Source organism: Rattus norvegicus, chromosome 16 (genome assembly GCF_021556685.1).
Source record: "Rattus norvegicus strain SHRSP/BbbUtx chromosome 16, alternate assembly SHRSP_T2T, whole genome shotgun sequence".
Lineage (NCBI taxonomy): Eukaryota > Metazoa > Chordata > Mammalia > Rodentia > Muridae > Rattus > Rattus norvegicus.
Genome location: NC_141549.1, coordinates 74,885,694 through 74,901,777, shown reverse-complemented (window position 1 = coordinate 74,901,777; position 16,084 = coordinate 74,885,694). Strand labels below are relative to the sequence as shown.

The following is a 16,084-nucleotide window of genomic DNA, read 5'->3' as shown; positions in this document are numbered from 1 at the left end:
CCCCCCCCCCAAAAAAAAGATAGGTGACCTGATTTGGCCTTGAGCATGGTTTGCTATTTCTGAATCTAAATACCAAAAGTACATCTCGGTCATTGAATAATTCTGCATTCCTCACATGAACACCAGCAGTAAATATCAGTCGGTAAACTCCCATTTCTATTCCACACCTCAATGTGTTCTAACATAAAAAATGACGAGACGGATTTAACTAGATATCCAGGGATAACACGGAAGTGGGGACTTCTACATTAATCAGCATTCTTCTTCTCGCCAACTACCTTTAAATGTGAGGGTGACCACAAAGGGAGGGGTCCGAGTGACAAAGGCAATGTCTGCAGGTCTTCTGTCTGTTTCTTTTGTTACTGTTGTCTTGACAGGCTCTCACTATGTAGCTTGGGCTGGCCTAGAACTCACAAAGGTCCACCCCGCCTCTGCCTCCCCTGCGCTGGTGTACAGGGGTGTGCCACCATGCTAGGCCAGCTCTGAAGTTCTTATAGGCTGAAGCAGCAGACAGGCCTGCAGCCACTAACCCTGTGAACACAGCAGCAGAAGGCCCTGCTATCAGGGAGCCCTTCTGAGTGAACAAAAGCAACCAGAGGGATGTGGGGGACGGAGATGAGGAGGCCTCCTCTAAGCTCTTTCCCCTGAGGGAGTTCCTTCACCAACATACATCCCAGCAAAGACAAGCTAAAACCAGCCAATAAGAAGACTCACCTTCTTATGGTGAAAAGGTACAAGTCAGGGGTCTGAGTTCCATCCCTAGGAACCACAGAAGGCTGGATGAGAAGCTAACTCTGTGGAAGTCTGCTGTATACACAGACACAGACACACACACACACACAGACACACACACACAGACATACACACATACACAAACACAGACACACACACACAGACACACAAACACACACAGACACATACACACAGACACACACACAGACACACACACAGACATACACACAGACACAAACACACACAAACACACACACAGACACACACACAGACACACACACAGACATACACAGACACAGACACACACACACACAAACACACAGACACACACACAGACACACACACAGACATACACACATACACAAACACAGACACACACACACAGACACACAAACACACACACAGATACATACACACAAACATACACACAGACACACACAAACACACACACACAGACACACACACAGACATACACACAGACACACACAGACACAAACACAGACACACACACACACAGACACACAAACACACACACACAGACACACACACAAACACACACACATACATAAACACAGACACACACACACAGACACACAAACACACACACAGACACATACACACAAACATACACACAGACACACACACACACACAAACACACACACAGACACACACACAGACATACACACAGACATACACACATACACAAACACAGACACACACACACAGACACACAAACACACACAGACACACACACACACAGACACACACACACAGACACACATACACAAACACAGACACACACACACACAGACACACAAACACACACACAGACACACACACACAAACACACACACAGACACACACACAGACACACACACAGACACACACACAGACATACACACATACACAAACACAGACACACACACACACACAGACACACAAACACACACACAGACACATACACACAAACATACACACAGACACACACAGACACATACACACAAACACCACACACACAAACACACACACTATGGTATGTGTGCCTCTTCCCCACAATAATGATAATAGTGATTTTTTTTTAAAAGCATTTTAAGTGTCTGGGTATGGTGGCACACCCAGGCAGAGGCCAAGTAGGGCTACACATCTAGTTCAGATGAACACAGTGAGACCCTGTCTCAAAAAAATAGGTGACCTTTTCCCAACCTTTGTTGGGAAAGACAGACAGCAAACACAGCCACTGGTTTGGTATTTTCAAGAAATATTTCCAGTTTAGTCTGGATTTATTATATGTTCAGAAGCCAACTTTTTTTCTGTGTGTTTAAAAAAAAAAAAAAAAACCGCAACCCTTATATTTAACTCCTGGAGTAGAACTATCATAAGAGGACCCATTGCGAAGAATTTCTAAGTTCTTGAAGCAGTTCCAATATAAAGCAAAACTGTGTTTTCCTCTAAGTTTAAACAATTAGGAAGCCGGTGACAGAACTGGAGTATGGGACTAGCCTACACGTGTGCGTGAGGGTGACCAGGCACGAGTCCCATGAAGACCGCCCCACCCAATTTGTATGCGCTATCTAACCACCATGTTAAGAAAACACAGGGGTTGGGGATTTAGCTCAGTGGGTTGGGGATTTAGCTCAGTGGTAGAGTGCTTGCCTTGGAAGCGCAAGGCCCTGGGTTCGGTCCCCAGCTCCGGAAAAAAAAAAAAAAAAAAAGAAAAAAGAAAACACAGAAAGTCAAAAACAAGCTTAACTATTTTGGGGGAAAGTGAAACATCCGGTTCAAGAAATTAAAACCTCACGGTGAACTGACCCAAGAATTTTTGCCCAGTGAAACCATCTTCAGCCAGACCTGAGCTTCAGCTGTATTCTCGAGACTTACTTTGTGTCTGTGACAACACAATCCCCACTTTGGACTGACTCCACAAGATCCTTAAAAGGCCAGACACTAACCAGACTCAGGAGTCATCCCACTGTCTCAAGACCTTAAACTGAGGGATTTTATAATACCCCGGACCGTTCCCCAGACTATACACCGCCAGTCTCCTCCCTAACGTCACACTCTACAGCATGGCCTACCCTGGAGAACTTTTCTGATCCAAGACTCTCTGAAAAGAAAACATTTACTCTGAATGAGAGACTGTGAGAGCCACAGAAACAAGAAGGACCAAACAATTGAGTGTCTGTGGCTGGGGCTGGGGGGTGGGGGGCCTAGGCCAATCCGGGCCTCTATTCATTTAGTGAAGAATCTGGCGGATGGATTAGCCTAGCAGTCTGACAGAATGTTGAGGGAAGGAAGCTGAGGGTGACTCAAAGAGGCTTTCTTTTTTTTTTGGTTCTTTTTTTCCGGAGCTGGGGACCAACCCAGGGCCTTGCGCTTCCTAGGTAAGCGCTCTACCACTGAGCTAAATCCCCAGCCCTACAAAGAGGCTTTCAAACAGCTACATAACATAAGTCTTACGGGCTTTATTTAAACTTGAGGAGAAGGACCACAAAATAGTCCTTTCCCACATCGAGACCTCCCTCCCAATTTGCCCCTGTGGAGAGAAGAAAGGAAATCTATGGGGACGGACAGCACCTTCACTACAGGAAACGCCACTGCTCAACTTGGCCATGCACCCCTCTGCAATGGGTCAGTCGGTGTGGACAGACAGCCCTTAACCCAGAAGCAGAGCCAGCCCAGAGCAGTGAAGGCGGTGCTCCATTCTCAGCGGGATACATGGCATGGAGATCTCCATTTCTAGGAGGAAAAACAAACTGCAGAAAACCTGATGGTTTCCCAGTGAATTCAACTCCTCCGTGACTCAACCCGCCCAGGCAAAGAACCAAGCTAAGCTATAGTAAGAAGTTCTGTAAGTTCAAAGTTTGGTCTACACTGCAGGTCCCAGGGTAGCCAGGGTGAAAGTCCTGTCTCGATGATGATGATGATGATGATGATGATGGTGGTGGTGGTGATGATGGTGGTGGTGGTGGTGGTGGTGGTAGTGGTGATGATGGTGATGATGATTATGTAAGTCAAATCCTTATGAGAATGAGTTGAACTGTGTCTCCCAAGAAGATATGTCCAAAGTCATGATTTATCAGAAATGGGCACTTACTCGAAACAGTGTCTTTGGAGGTTGTAATGCAGTTAAAATGGGGTCATACTAGAATAGAGCATTAAACTGAATGACTGGAATCCCCACAGCATGGCCATATGAAGACAGACTTACAAGGAGAACCCACCATGTCTTAAGGCCCAGGGACGGGACGTTAGGCTGCTGCAAGCCAAACACCAAAGACTGTTGATGACCAGTCCAAGTTAGAACAGACAAGAAGCAAGTCTTTCCTGAGCCTTCATACGGAACATGACTTTGCCCACACTTCAGATTTCCCACCCCCGAACTGTGAGTAAGAATGGACCCCTTGTTCTGAGCCACTCGGTTATGGCGTTTTGTTCAGATGCTCTCCAGCTCGCTCAGAAAATCAGATCGTCATCATGGCATCACGTGGCCCTTCCTCTCCCCTTGCTGACATCAGCTCCCATTTCTACCCGCAGCCTAGTTATCCCTCTTGGGCACACTGGCCTCTGCCTGCTCCTCCAGAACCACACCCCAGGGCCTCACCACTTACAGGATGCTTCTTTGCAAGCACTGTTCCCTTTGCTGAAAGGATTCTCCTCCCAATAATACACACACGTTTTGTCTCCTCACTTCTCCCCTTCTAGGACTCTGTTCAAGTCAGCTCCTCTAACTTCCAGCCTTTACCAGTCAGGCCCACAGGCCCATACCTCCTCCTACCCCCGCCCATCCTTCTCTACAGTACTTAATAGAACCAGACAGGTATTTTGCTTTTAACCCGTAAAGGTTCCATTCTGTAGTGGTTTTTTATGTTTGGCTCAGGGAATGGCACTATTAGGAGGTGTGGCCTTGTTGGAGGGAGTGTGTCACTGTTGGGGTGGGATCTGAGACCTTCCTACTAGTTACTTGGGGGCTGGTCTTTTCCTAGCAGCCTTCAGATGAAAACCCAGCCCTCTCAGCTCCGCCAGTGCCATGCCTGCCTGGAAGCTACCATGCCATGTCCTCTGCCTTGATGATAATGGACTGAACCTCTGAGCCTGTAAGCCAGCCCCAATTAAATGTCCTTAAAAGAGTTGCCTTTGTCATGTGTCTCTTCCCAGCAACGGAACCCTGACTAAGATAGCTTCCCTCCAAGGCCAGCCTGGGCTATCTGAAATCCTGCCTTTAGAGAAAAAAAAAAAAAAAAAGATTTCCATTAATGTAGTGGGCCAGAGGCATTGAGAACTAAAGGGCAGGTACTAGTTTGGACTGAGGGGTAGGGGTGGGGGTAGGGAAGGACAGTATGTGTGACGGATTTTCTTGGTTAGACTGAAGGGCTCCCCACTGGTCCTCTGCGGGAGAAAGGCAAGCAATTTTGAAACTGCCTAAGATTCCTAACTCAAAAATCAACTCTTACCTATAATTTTGTGTCTAGCCACACCCTTGTAGAAAAGTAGTCTCTGAAATCTTTGAGGCCAAATCTAAAACATAACCAGCCCAGTCGCTGCTACATTTTTACTTATTCAGGGTCTAGAAGGAAGTCTTAACAGGAGTGGTTGAAAATATGATTAATCTCATACTCCAAAAGCACGATCTCTAGTCAGAGAATAAAGCAAGCTTTGGATCATCAAACGATCAAAAGGTTTATTTTACAAAAACAAAAAGCAAAATGCCTTCCAAATCAGCAAGAACTTTAGGGCAACCTCTTCTGGAGCAAGGACCCAGTCCATCCTGTCTGAAGTGGTCCTCACTGCACACACATAACACCCCTTTTTTTGTGTCCTTTTTTCCCCCTTTCCTTAAGTTAAAACCGAAGAGGTAGAAAATTCAAGTTTTGTTACCTTGGGGTTTGGCCTCGGGTTCTGACAATCCTAGTGATGAATCACAAGACTCCTTGAGAGACGATCTGATTGGAGTTTCAGCTTCAGGAGTCTCAAAATTACCTTCAGAATCCGAGCTGCCAGGGGGGAAAAACGAGGCATTACCACAGTCAACGGTATTTCCAACTGCCTTTAAAATGTACTCAGCCACAAAAGTGCAAGTACAGCGCCTCTAACTTTACAACCAACCAATCCTCAACCCAGCCTGAGAACGGCTGCATCATTTTCAGCGATGCCCAGCATCCTAGTTCCCCGAAATCTCTTTCGTCCTCTGGAGCTTCTCACCACGACCACTTGTTTTTTTAAGGTCATCTCTGCCTTTTATAACCAGAAAAGAAAAGAAAAGGAAAAAAAACTTCCCAATCAACTCCTTTCCTCACCATACCCTTTTCCAGGGGCGTAAAATATCGCCCCACCCCCAAACTAAGCCAGTTCTAGCTATGCTGTTTTCCCTTGGTAGGCCTCTACCTGTCTCAAAGTCACTGGAGGCTGAAAATGCCGTCACCTGCCTTCCACAATCACACGTGTGACAGCTCAGCAGAGACCACCATTTCTCACCAGCTGCCAGGGGCCTGTCATCACGCGATCCTCTTTTACCAACGCTGCATTTTAGGACACTGCGGGGCCAAGGAGGGCGGAGGAGCGATTTCTTGCCCACAAGGGTAAAAGCTCCAAATCCCACTTGGCCTTATCAACTGACACTAACCGGTGTGGCTGCGTCGGAACCGGGGTGTCGACGCTTAGAGAAAGCGACCCAGGCAAACCAGGATGCGGAGACTGCGGATTCGGGGCTGGGTACAGAAAGCTCACAGCGAAGACAGGGGACGAAAAGCACACGGGCAGACAGAACATCCCGAACTTTCGGGTACACAGCGGGGACCCGGCTGCGGGCAGGACGCAGCAGAGCCCGGAGCACGGTTGCGCGCACACAGCATGACCGCGGTGGGAGGATGGCGCGCGGCTGCATCTCGGCTGGGATGCGGTGTACTTGCCTGAAACTCAGGGATTTGGTCTCGGCTTGCGAGTCCTCTTCCTCCTCGGGGTCGCCTTCGGGACCTCCAGCTTCGTCCTCTCCCGCGCCCGAACCGCGCACCGCGGACCACGTCCACTTGGCCCACTGCACGGGCGACAGGATCTGCCAGGGACTGAACGCCATGAGCGCGGCTACCGCCCCTGCGGTGGGGAAACGGCGGCCTCTTCCTTCAAAATGGAGGGGCCTTGACAGGCGCCGGCAACGTCGCCGGCGACCCGCGGATGTGGCTCAACGAGCGCCGTCGGGCCGGGCGCAGCGCTTCCTCCCACGGCCCCGCAGCGCCGCTCGCCCCCGCTCCTCGGGGCCGCCGCGCCGAAGCTCGCCCCCGCGCGCGCCCGCCCGCCTGCCTGTCCCCCAGTCCTGCTCTGAGACGACAGGCTCTGGGGTCCGCTCCCGCCTGGAGCAGCCTCGGCCGCTGCGGAGCCGCGCCCCTGGAGCCGCCCCCTCGGACCGAACTACTGGCGCGGCGCGCGGGGGCGGCCGCTTGGAAGCGCGCTCCCCCTGCCGCGCTGGTCGCGCCCGGCCTTGGGCAGGGGCTGCTCGACCGCGCTCGCCCTCCCGGCGGGACCCGCGCCTGCAGCGCGCAGCGCGTTGCCGACATCCATTTCCGAGCGTGTGCGCGCCGCGGCGCCGTTCCTCTTCCCCTTTTATCTGAGCTTCCTGCCGCTAGGACTTAATGGCGTGACTGACACTGCACCGCACCGGAGTTAAGACCCCTATTTAATTAAAAAAACAAACAAACAAACAAAAAAAAAAAAACACTCGGACTCTCTGAAGAGTGTTGTACCCGCTCCTTGACACTGGTCATCTCCATCCTTGTTACTCCCAGGATTTGGAAAGCTCCCGGGCAAGACAAGAATTGAAGATGCTTGCTGGTACCAAACCACACTCATGGAGGCCTCCAGAGAGGCATGACCTGGGATAGATGCAAAATTGCCCCCTGACAAGACAGCCTGAGCGATTTCCCGTTGTCCTTTCTTTTCATAACTTTAAGCTTTTTTTTTTTTTTCTGATAATTCTTGGGTCCTTGGTTTGCAGTACAGAGGTCTTCAGTACAGAACCAGCAGGTCTGGTGACAGCAGTCTTCTGAGTTAAGGCGTTTATCTTTGAAAAGAAGAATTTTTCCCTTTATCTTTGAGGAATTCCACTAAGAGACTGCCCCAGGCCCTCTCTCCCAGTGAATCCATTTTCTCCAAAGCCAAGTCTGAGACTATTAGTTCATCCGAGTGTTTCCCGTAGGACTGACATTTCTCAGAGTCTCGGAGAAATTTATGATGTGGCTACAGTTCCCACAGAGAGTGTGTGTGCCTCCAAAATTCAGGACAAGGTCAGGCTAAAATTTGCAGGACGCTGCTGATCTCCCCTGAAAGGAGTTGGCACTACGTGGACTGCAGACAAATCGCAAATGTCTTATACACTCCATAACAAAGATGAGCAAACATGTAAGATAAGGCTTGGCAGGTATCCTACCATAGTAATAATAATAATAATAATAATAATAATAATAATAGCAGGAGGATGCTTTAGAATCCACTACTGCTTCTTGCCTGAGATACACATTGACTGTCAAAGAGTGTCGAAAGACTTTTTTTTCTTTTTTTCAGAGCTGGGGACCCACAAGGCAAGCGCTCTACCACTGAGCTAAATCCCCAACCCCGACTTTTTTTACAATGTGAGCAGAAGACATTTTGTTTTAGGTCTACACCAAATATGCCAACACTACCCAGCTGTCGCCGTCTTGGGTTTATGATCAAGTAAATCTTCAGACTAGAAATCCCTTAGATTCCTGGATTTGACACGTGTATCTGTAGCTTAAAAATAGTACACATGTAAGTCGATACCTGGTCTTGATCATTCTTCCTCTTCGAGAGTGCTACCCTCTCCTCTTTTCCCTCCTCCCCCATCCTTGCATAGTTCCTGCACTCCCTAACTGGTTAGACTTAGTGTCTGTCTGCCCCTCAGGGCTGTCTGTCCCTCAGGGCTTTCTCCGTCTGGTTAATCCTGCTTCCCTAGTCACCATCAGCAGAGTTCCAAATATAAAATTTGTATGCCCAAGAACACCTAAGAGATGGTAAAAACACAAATTCACACTGGGGATGTACCTCAGAGGGAGCAGCTCCTTCGCAGGCCTCTGGGCCCTAAATTCCATTCCTAGCCCGGAAGGGGAGGAAGGGGAGGAAGGGGACAGTCGTGTCTAGACAGTCTAATAACGGCCTTGAGGGATGGTCAAAGGGTAAACTTGGCAAACAATTATTTAGCTTAGGTCGAACCACTGCTCCTAATTCCAGAACTCTCTTTCTTTGCCTGCAGAGTCTTCTGAAACACCCCTCTTCTCTCATCTGAACCTCAAGCTTCCTGTAAGACCCTGACCTTGGCTGGCCAAACTTCTCTTAGCTCTCAGCTCCGTGACTAGTGCAGGGAACCTACTCGTCTCTCTACACTTTCTACCCCCTTTACACATGAATTTATACAGGCCACACTGTCACACTTAGTTCTAAAACATGAAAAGGTGCATTCTTAGTAGCAACACCAAGACAACAGGCCAAGACTGTCTCTGGTATAAGGTCATGCTACCCTCAGCACAGCACGGGTAACATGCTTATCTACATGTATGCATTCTACTTTTGGATCGTAAGATTCCAAAGGTCAGAGACCACGTCACATTTATAATTTTTTTTGCTTCTGCAGAGACTTTGGGCAAGAGTACACACTTAATAGACGTTCGATAAATTATAAAAATGAACATACCAGTTTCCATTGGTCTTTCCAAGTTTGGCTACGCTCCTGGGGAAGCCTTGTCTTGACTGAGCTAAAAAACAGAACCAGCTCCAGGGTGGCCTGGAGTGATAAATCCTGATTCCCTGCAGCAGCAGCTTAAGACAAGAGAAACAGATGCCCCAGTTTCTAAAACACCTATCTTGTTCGAGTCTTGGGTTTAGAGTAAACAGCAACAAAGTATCTCATTCCGCAGCCTTCGCTGACGAATGCTCCAGAAATCCGGTAAGTCTCCCATGTCCGTTTCCATACCCTTCTGGAAACGGCAGACCATGACATGACAATGCTGCCATCTGTCCTCTCCTCGGCTTCACTTAGCAGAACGCAAATACTTAGCTAAGTAGCCAACGGAATTCTAGTTGTTTTGGAAAGGACCTGAAGCTGAGAAACCGCCTTTCTTCGTTTCTACTACTTCATGCCCTTCCCAGAGGTTATGGATTAATAGAACATGAGAATCTAAAATATAACTCCCTGTAGATGTGGCTTTGTGTGTATAACAGGAACTTAGCATGAGTGGGGATCTGAGTTCGATTCCCACTAACAAAACTAAGAAACTCGATTGAAGCATTCTACAGATGGTGGCCAGGCCAAATGTGGATTTTGCCGTGGAGCAAAGCTACAGAAGTGTCTGCAAAATGGGTCTCTTTGGCAAAGGTTAAATAATGGAGTAAGGGGCTGGAGAGATGACCCAGTGGTTGAAAGCACTGACTGATGGGGCACAGGACCCAGTCTGAGTTCCTACCACCTACAAGGCAATTTACAGCCATTCCAAACTCTAGCTTTAGGCCTCTACCGGCCGACAAGGGTACCAAGCGTGCACTCGTGGTATACATACATAGGGGCAGACAAAGCAGACATACACCGAAATAAATAAACTTACAATTAAATAAAGTCTAATTGCCTAAGACTGCTGGTCCTAATTCTCTTAGGCTCCATTAAGCCTCAGCATGCCTCAACCTGGAGCTTCTGTCTTTGTTCTAGAGTCTAGATTTAGCGGGAATCCTGCAGGTTCAGTTTAGTGAGAGTCTCCACCCTCATTCTCTCACACTGGCCTGCCTTCAGCAAGAATCTTGTCAAGTAGGTTTAGCCGGAATCATCCTGTGCCCCCAGAACTTCCTCTTAGCAATTTTTCATTTGCAGATAAGCACAACCCCCTCGATGCAGATCCCTGCTTATAAATACTTAACTTGTCCTTGTATTTGGAGTTAAACCAGATCTCTCTCCACTTTTACAAAACCCTAGCAGAGTTGTGCCCCCCACACACACACCCACACCCCCAGACAGGGTTTCTTTGTATAATAGCCCTGGCTATCCTGGCATTCACTCTGTAGACCAGGCTGGCCTTGAACTCAAAGAGATCTCCTGCCTCTGCTGGCATGAGGCACCATGCCCGCCTCAGAGTCTGCCCATCTTAAGTGAAGTCTTCTTATTTAATAAAAGTCCTGGCAGCTCTTCCTTTAACAAGCAAACTGTTACTTAGCCGCTATGAGACTGTCTATGAGGACAAAGTCAGAGAAGACAGGCAGGTAAAGTGGCAGCCTCACTGTGATCAATCTTTCCACATACATAGACCTGCGCAGAACTTGCTCCTGGACCAAGGGGAGCAAACAAAAATGTCTACCCTCTATCAAAGGGCAAAGCTGGGAGCTCCAGCAGGCCCTGTTACCCGCCTTCCATGCAACGCCCAAATCCTGGATCTTTATAAGAAATCTCTCGATATCGAGGCCGTTCTCCCTAGGGAGAACCGTTGAAATCCAGTGCAGCTGAAGGACCAATCAACCCAAATAGGCCAAGAAGAGAACTCACACTTTGAAGCAAGGAAGTTGTGACTCCACTCAGAAAGGCCATAGATCATTCTGGCTTCTTGGAGGCTTGGATTAAAGGGAGTCAAGATTGGGAGACCCAAGAAAGTGTATATTCTCTGCCCCAAAGCCGCCTAGGGAAGATAATAGCTTCTCTCACAGAGGCAAGATTCAAACCAGTGGTCACTTTGTTCTCCCCACCCACCACTTGTTCAGGAAGTTATCAGAGTGTCGATAACCCCAGCGTTCCGTGAACACGATTGCAGGGGAAGGAACAGAAAGTCCCGGCTGCTTTTAGAACAACAGCAACAGGCAAAAAAAAAAAAAAAAAAAAAAAGCTTTTTGGACACAGGAAGGCATTTGCTTGAGATGACAGGAATGGGCGAGAGGCAAGGAGGGAGGGCAGCACAGGTGGATCCCCAGAGCTCACTGAGCAACCAACTCCGCTTAGCTAAGTCAATGAGATCCAGGTGCACTCAGAGACCCTGTCTCGAAAAGGAAAAGAAAGCCTGATTGAGGGAGAGCTGGGCCTCTGGCCATCACACGGATGTGCAAGCATGCGCAAGTGCGTCTACACGCATCTGCACACACCCACAGGAACATATACCGGAGAGAAAGAGCTTATGATGTGTGTCTCAGTGAGGGCCACTATGGCTGGGATGAAACACCGTGACCAAAACAACCCGGGGAGGAAAGGGTTTATTTAGCTCACACTTCCACATCACTGTTCATCATCAAAGGAAGTCAGGACAGAAACTGAGCCAGGGAAGGGACCTGGAGGCTGGGGGGGTGGGGGTGCTGTTTACTGGCTTCCTCAGCCTCCTTTCTTACAGAACCGAAGACCACCAGCCCGGGGATGGCGCCACCCATAATGCACCAGGCCCTCCCCCACCAATCACTAATTAAGAAAATGCCCTACAGGCTGGGCCTACAGCCAGATCTTCTGAAGGCATGTTCTGAATGAAGGTACGTCCTCTCCGATGAGTCTACCTTGTGTCAAGTGGACAGAAAACTAGCCAGTGCAAGACATTTACGCCGAAATAAGCATATCTTAATCTTTTGCATCAGTAGAAATCTCTGGAAAGGCGCCTCTAAGATGTAAGAATTATTATAGGACCAAGACATTACAACATAGAAAAGGATGGTTACTTAATAGAAGCATGGGGGATGCTTCTGAGCCAAGGAAAAGATCGCATAAACTCTTTGATATCGGAGTATATCAAAATATCAAAGGAAATTCCAGATGGATCCGATGGCTAAATAATAAAAAACCAAGCCATGGGGAGAGAGCAGTCTAGAAGCAACAGAATCTGTCAGCGCTCCGTAGGAAGGATGCCAGTCCAAGTTGGGAGTAATTACTGAAACCACAGACAAAATCAAAGCCCAGATTCATTGGGCTGCATATGCAAAGTGTGGCTTGTAAATGTGTGTCTTCGAATCAAGAGGCAAACAACAGGCTGGGCGACACCAAGGCCACTTGTGAAAACCCATGAGTTCTCACACATCTCAACAGGGAACCTAACGGTCCCAACAGTCGGAACAACCGTAACTGCTTCCTATGGGTCACACAACTGCCGAGCACTTGACCTGAACTATCAGATTGGATCCTGTCCTCTCAACACACTAAGGGGCAAACCTTATCACAGATCTTCTTGGTTGGCTGGTTGGCTGGTTGGTAAGTAGGTTAGTTGGTTGGTTGGCTGGCTGGTTGATTGATTGGTTGGTTGGTTGGTTGGCTGGCTGGCTGGTTGGTTGGTTGGTTGGCTGGTTGGTTGGCTGGCTGGCTGGATGGTTGGTTGGTTGGTTGGTTGGTTGGTTGATTGGTTGGTTGGTTGATTGGTTGGTTGGTTGTTAGCTTGGTTCATTGGTTGGTTGGTTGGTTGGTTGTTTGGTTGGTTGATTGATTGGTTGGTTGGTTGGTTGGTTGGTTGATTGGTTGGTTGGTTGGTTGATTGATTGGTTGGTTGGTTGGTTGATTGGTTGTGTAGTGCTAGAGAGTGAATTTAACCCAGGACCTTATGATTGGGGAACTTTCATATTCTACATTAAAGACACAGTTGTTTGTACTCCATATTGGCCAAAGGAATCAGAATGTATATGTGTAAAAGTATCCTTTATTCTCCTGTTTTAATTGTTGTCTCGAAGGCTCACTGCCTCAGTCTGCTAACCTAGACCTAGTCCTGGAAGCTTCCAGCCACCGTACAGTCTTCTCTAGGCCTAGAATGTTTTCGGCCTCTGAAACTTACTGCTGAACGAGCTCACACCTTTTTAGCTCTTTCTGAATTCTTGTCGGCTGGGTCAACTCAACTGTTCAGGCTCAAAACTCTTCTCCATGCTGACTGACTCAGTCTGGCTTCTCACTCAGCCTCAGGCTCTTTGCTCTGCTTGGCCTCAAACTAACTCTGTTCTAGTCTTCTGGCCCCTTCTCATTCTCTGTCTTTACCTGTGTCTAACTGTTCTCCACAACATGTCTATGTAAAACTCTCCCAGTAAAATGTCTCTCCTCTCTCTGCCTCTGTCTCCCTCATCCAGAGAGAGGGAGCAAGGGACGAGTAGAAAAGACAACAGTAAGACCAAAAGTCCTTGAGAACTGGACCAGAGGATTGAGCCTAAACTCCTGAATGATTCCCTTTGTCCTGCCCACTTCTCCCTGAATAATCTGCTGCCTGGAGACTAGAGGAAAACAGACCTTTAGGATGTCAATCCACTGTCCTCTTGGATGAGAGTTCACCGAATAAAGGATGACAGGTTTAAAAAAATAAAACAAGTCTGGGGTCGTAGATGGCTCGCTGATTAAGAGCACTTGTTCTTAGAGGTTCTGTAAGAGGGCCCCAGCACCCACATGGCAGCTTACAACCATCTGCAACTCCAGTTCCTAGAGGATCTGGCACATTTTTCTGGCCCTCACAGGCACCAGGCACACACACATACAGTGCACACACACAGTGCACATACATATATGCAAGCAAATCAGTCATACGCATTAAATAAAGCAAATCTTTGAAAAGTTGATTCCCATCTCTGCGAGTGAAAGGGAGCTATATGCTCTGGTATTTCATTTATACTTAGGCATTATTATGGATTTTTTTTTTTTTTGTAGAGAAGGTAAAGAACCGAGAGAAAAGTTAAATTGGCTACCCTTTCAACCTCCAGAGCAGGGACTTCAAAAGAACCTGACGTTAAATATATATTTGCGTCCGTTTTTCTTCTCCTCCTCATCTTGAGCATGCGGCCCAGCTCAATCCAAGAATAGTGTGTCAGACTGATTAAACTTTAATTTGGGGCCGAGGCATGGTGGTTTCATATAACTGTAAAGTATATGTGTGTGTAAGACCCATATGCTGAAGTCTTCCCTTTTGTCTTTACAATTGAACTTGTACGTGGGTGTTTACAGTTGGCAGAAAGGGATGGAGTTGGGGGCTTGTGTTTCGCGGTGAGTGGAGGAGATGTCTTTTGACAGTTTTATCGAGTTTCCAGCAGCTAACATTTTTCATTTCCTCTGAGAAAAAGGAGGAGGTCAGCATGATCCTCCCTCCCTCGATAAATCTATATTTTCACTTACTGACTTGAAGCCAGCTGGCCCACTCAGGAGCCACAGTATCTCCTTTTTTTTTTTTTTAACCAGACAAGTTGAAGCTGAAGTTTCTCAAACTCCAGGCCCCTTGATGTGTACACAGTGGTCAAAAACATATATACATTGCAGGAAATTCGATCACACTGTGAACCCCGAGATTGTGTTATTTAGTGAAGAGAAAAAAAAAAAACTTTCTAGTTGTATGGCTCAGTGTTGGCACACACCTCTGGCTGGAACACAGACACGCCCTAAAGTTCACATCTTTAGTGCCGAGCAATGAAGGTAAAGTTAAGCAGCCATGTTTGAAAGTGATGTCGAATTGAGTGGCAGACAAAGTGACCTATCAGAGAAAGATTTGACAGAATAGGATATGCGTAACCCTCTCTGTCTTCTGTAAATGGTGAACAGACCTCTGTTGTGTGGGTGAAGATTGCACGTGGGAGAGAGAGAAGGTCACTCACCAGACAGGTGGAGAGAGCAACCAGGCCAACTCCCTGAAGCAGAACAGCCTACAGCCCATGGGGATTGCTCTCTCTGACAGACACCTCTGGATCCCCTCCAGAGGCGGGGCACACCCCCCTCGGAGGCACACCAGTGTCTAAGCTCCCATATCAAGTCCTCAGTCATGGGACACATCTACTACCTGGACCCTGATCATCCCCCAGACAAGACAGAGAGAATGCTCTGCATTAGAGGAGAATTCCTGAAGGGAAGCTTGCTCGACTGGTTGAAAAGAGGTTGTGTCTACAGGGACTGGTGGGCTGATCGGAACTTCAACACCATGAAGAGACTGGAATGTCCCAAGTCCGGGGACTAATTTGTCTTATCTTGGGTTAAATTCCTTGCCCTCCTCTCTCTCAGAACTAACGTCTTGTGACAAATAGATTAAAAAGCCTCTTTGGAATCTATTAACTTAGCAGACCAGTTGCCTCCATGGACGCAAAAGCTAAGAAGGTCATCTGACAGCATCTGCCCCCCGCCCCATCTCGATGTACTCTCCTCCATGATATATCCGCCAGTGTGTTTTAAATGTGCTTGGGCTTATTACTCTCTTAGTTCTGTAAAACTGTAAGATTTCGTGGAACCGTTTCCACATGGGAAGACAGAATTTAGGGTAACCGAAGTCTGTGTCCCCTGGCCATGGTCACTCCCAAATGTTCCAGAATAAACCATGCGTTGTACTCCTTGGAGGTGAGAGCTGTTTGTCAGCTGAAAATGGCCGCAGTGAGGACTGCTTCGGGGGTGCCAGGTAT

The 16,084-nt window shown here is 47.8% G+C and overlaps 2 protein-coding genes across 10 annotated transcripts in view; both read right to left on the bottom strand.

Annotated features, from left to right (window-relative positions):
* Erich1 (glutamate-rich 1) overlaps positions 1-16,084 on the bottom strand; it is a gene marked incomplete at its 5' end in the record, with an annotated part of 52,793,804 nt that overhangs the window by 8,762,586 nt on the left and 44,015,134 nt on the right.
* Tacc1 (transforming, acidic coiled-coil containing protein 1) overlaps positions 1-16,084 on the bottom strand; it is an 83,348-nt gene that overhangs the window by 43,646 nt on the left and 23,618 nt on the right. For 2 of the 10 annotated variants that reach the window (XM_087588397.1, XM_087588398.1), the window contains exons 2-3: positions 6,640-6,792; positions 5,609-5,724 (exon numbers count right to left, since the gene is read on the bottom strand). The exons of 3 other annotated variants lie outside the window; for them this stretch is intronic. In XM_087588397.1, the coding sequence (XP_087444523.1) occupies positions 5,609-5,724; positions 6,640-6,792 (269 nt within the window). Of the gene's footprint in view, positions 1-5,608; positions 5,725-6,639; positions 7,063-16,084 lie in introns of those variants that run through there. 5 more of the 10 variants (XM_087588399.1, XM_087588400.1, NM_001004107.4 and 2 more) reach the window with 4 other exon arrangements.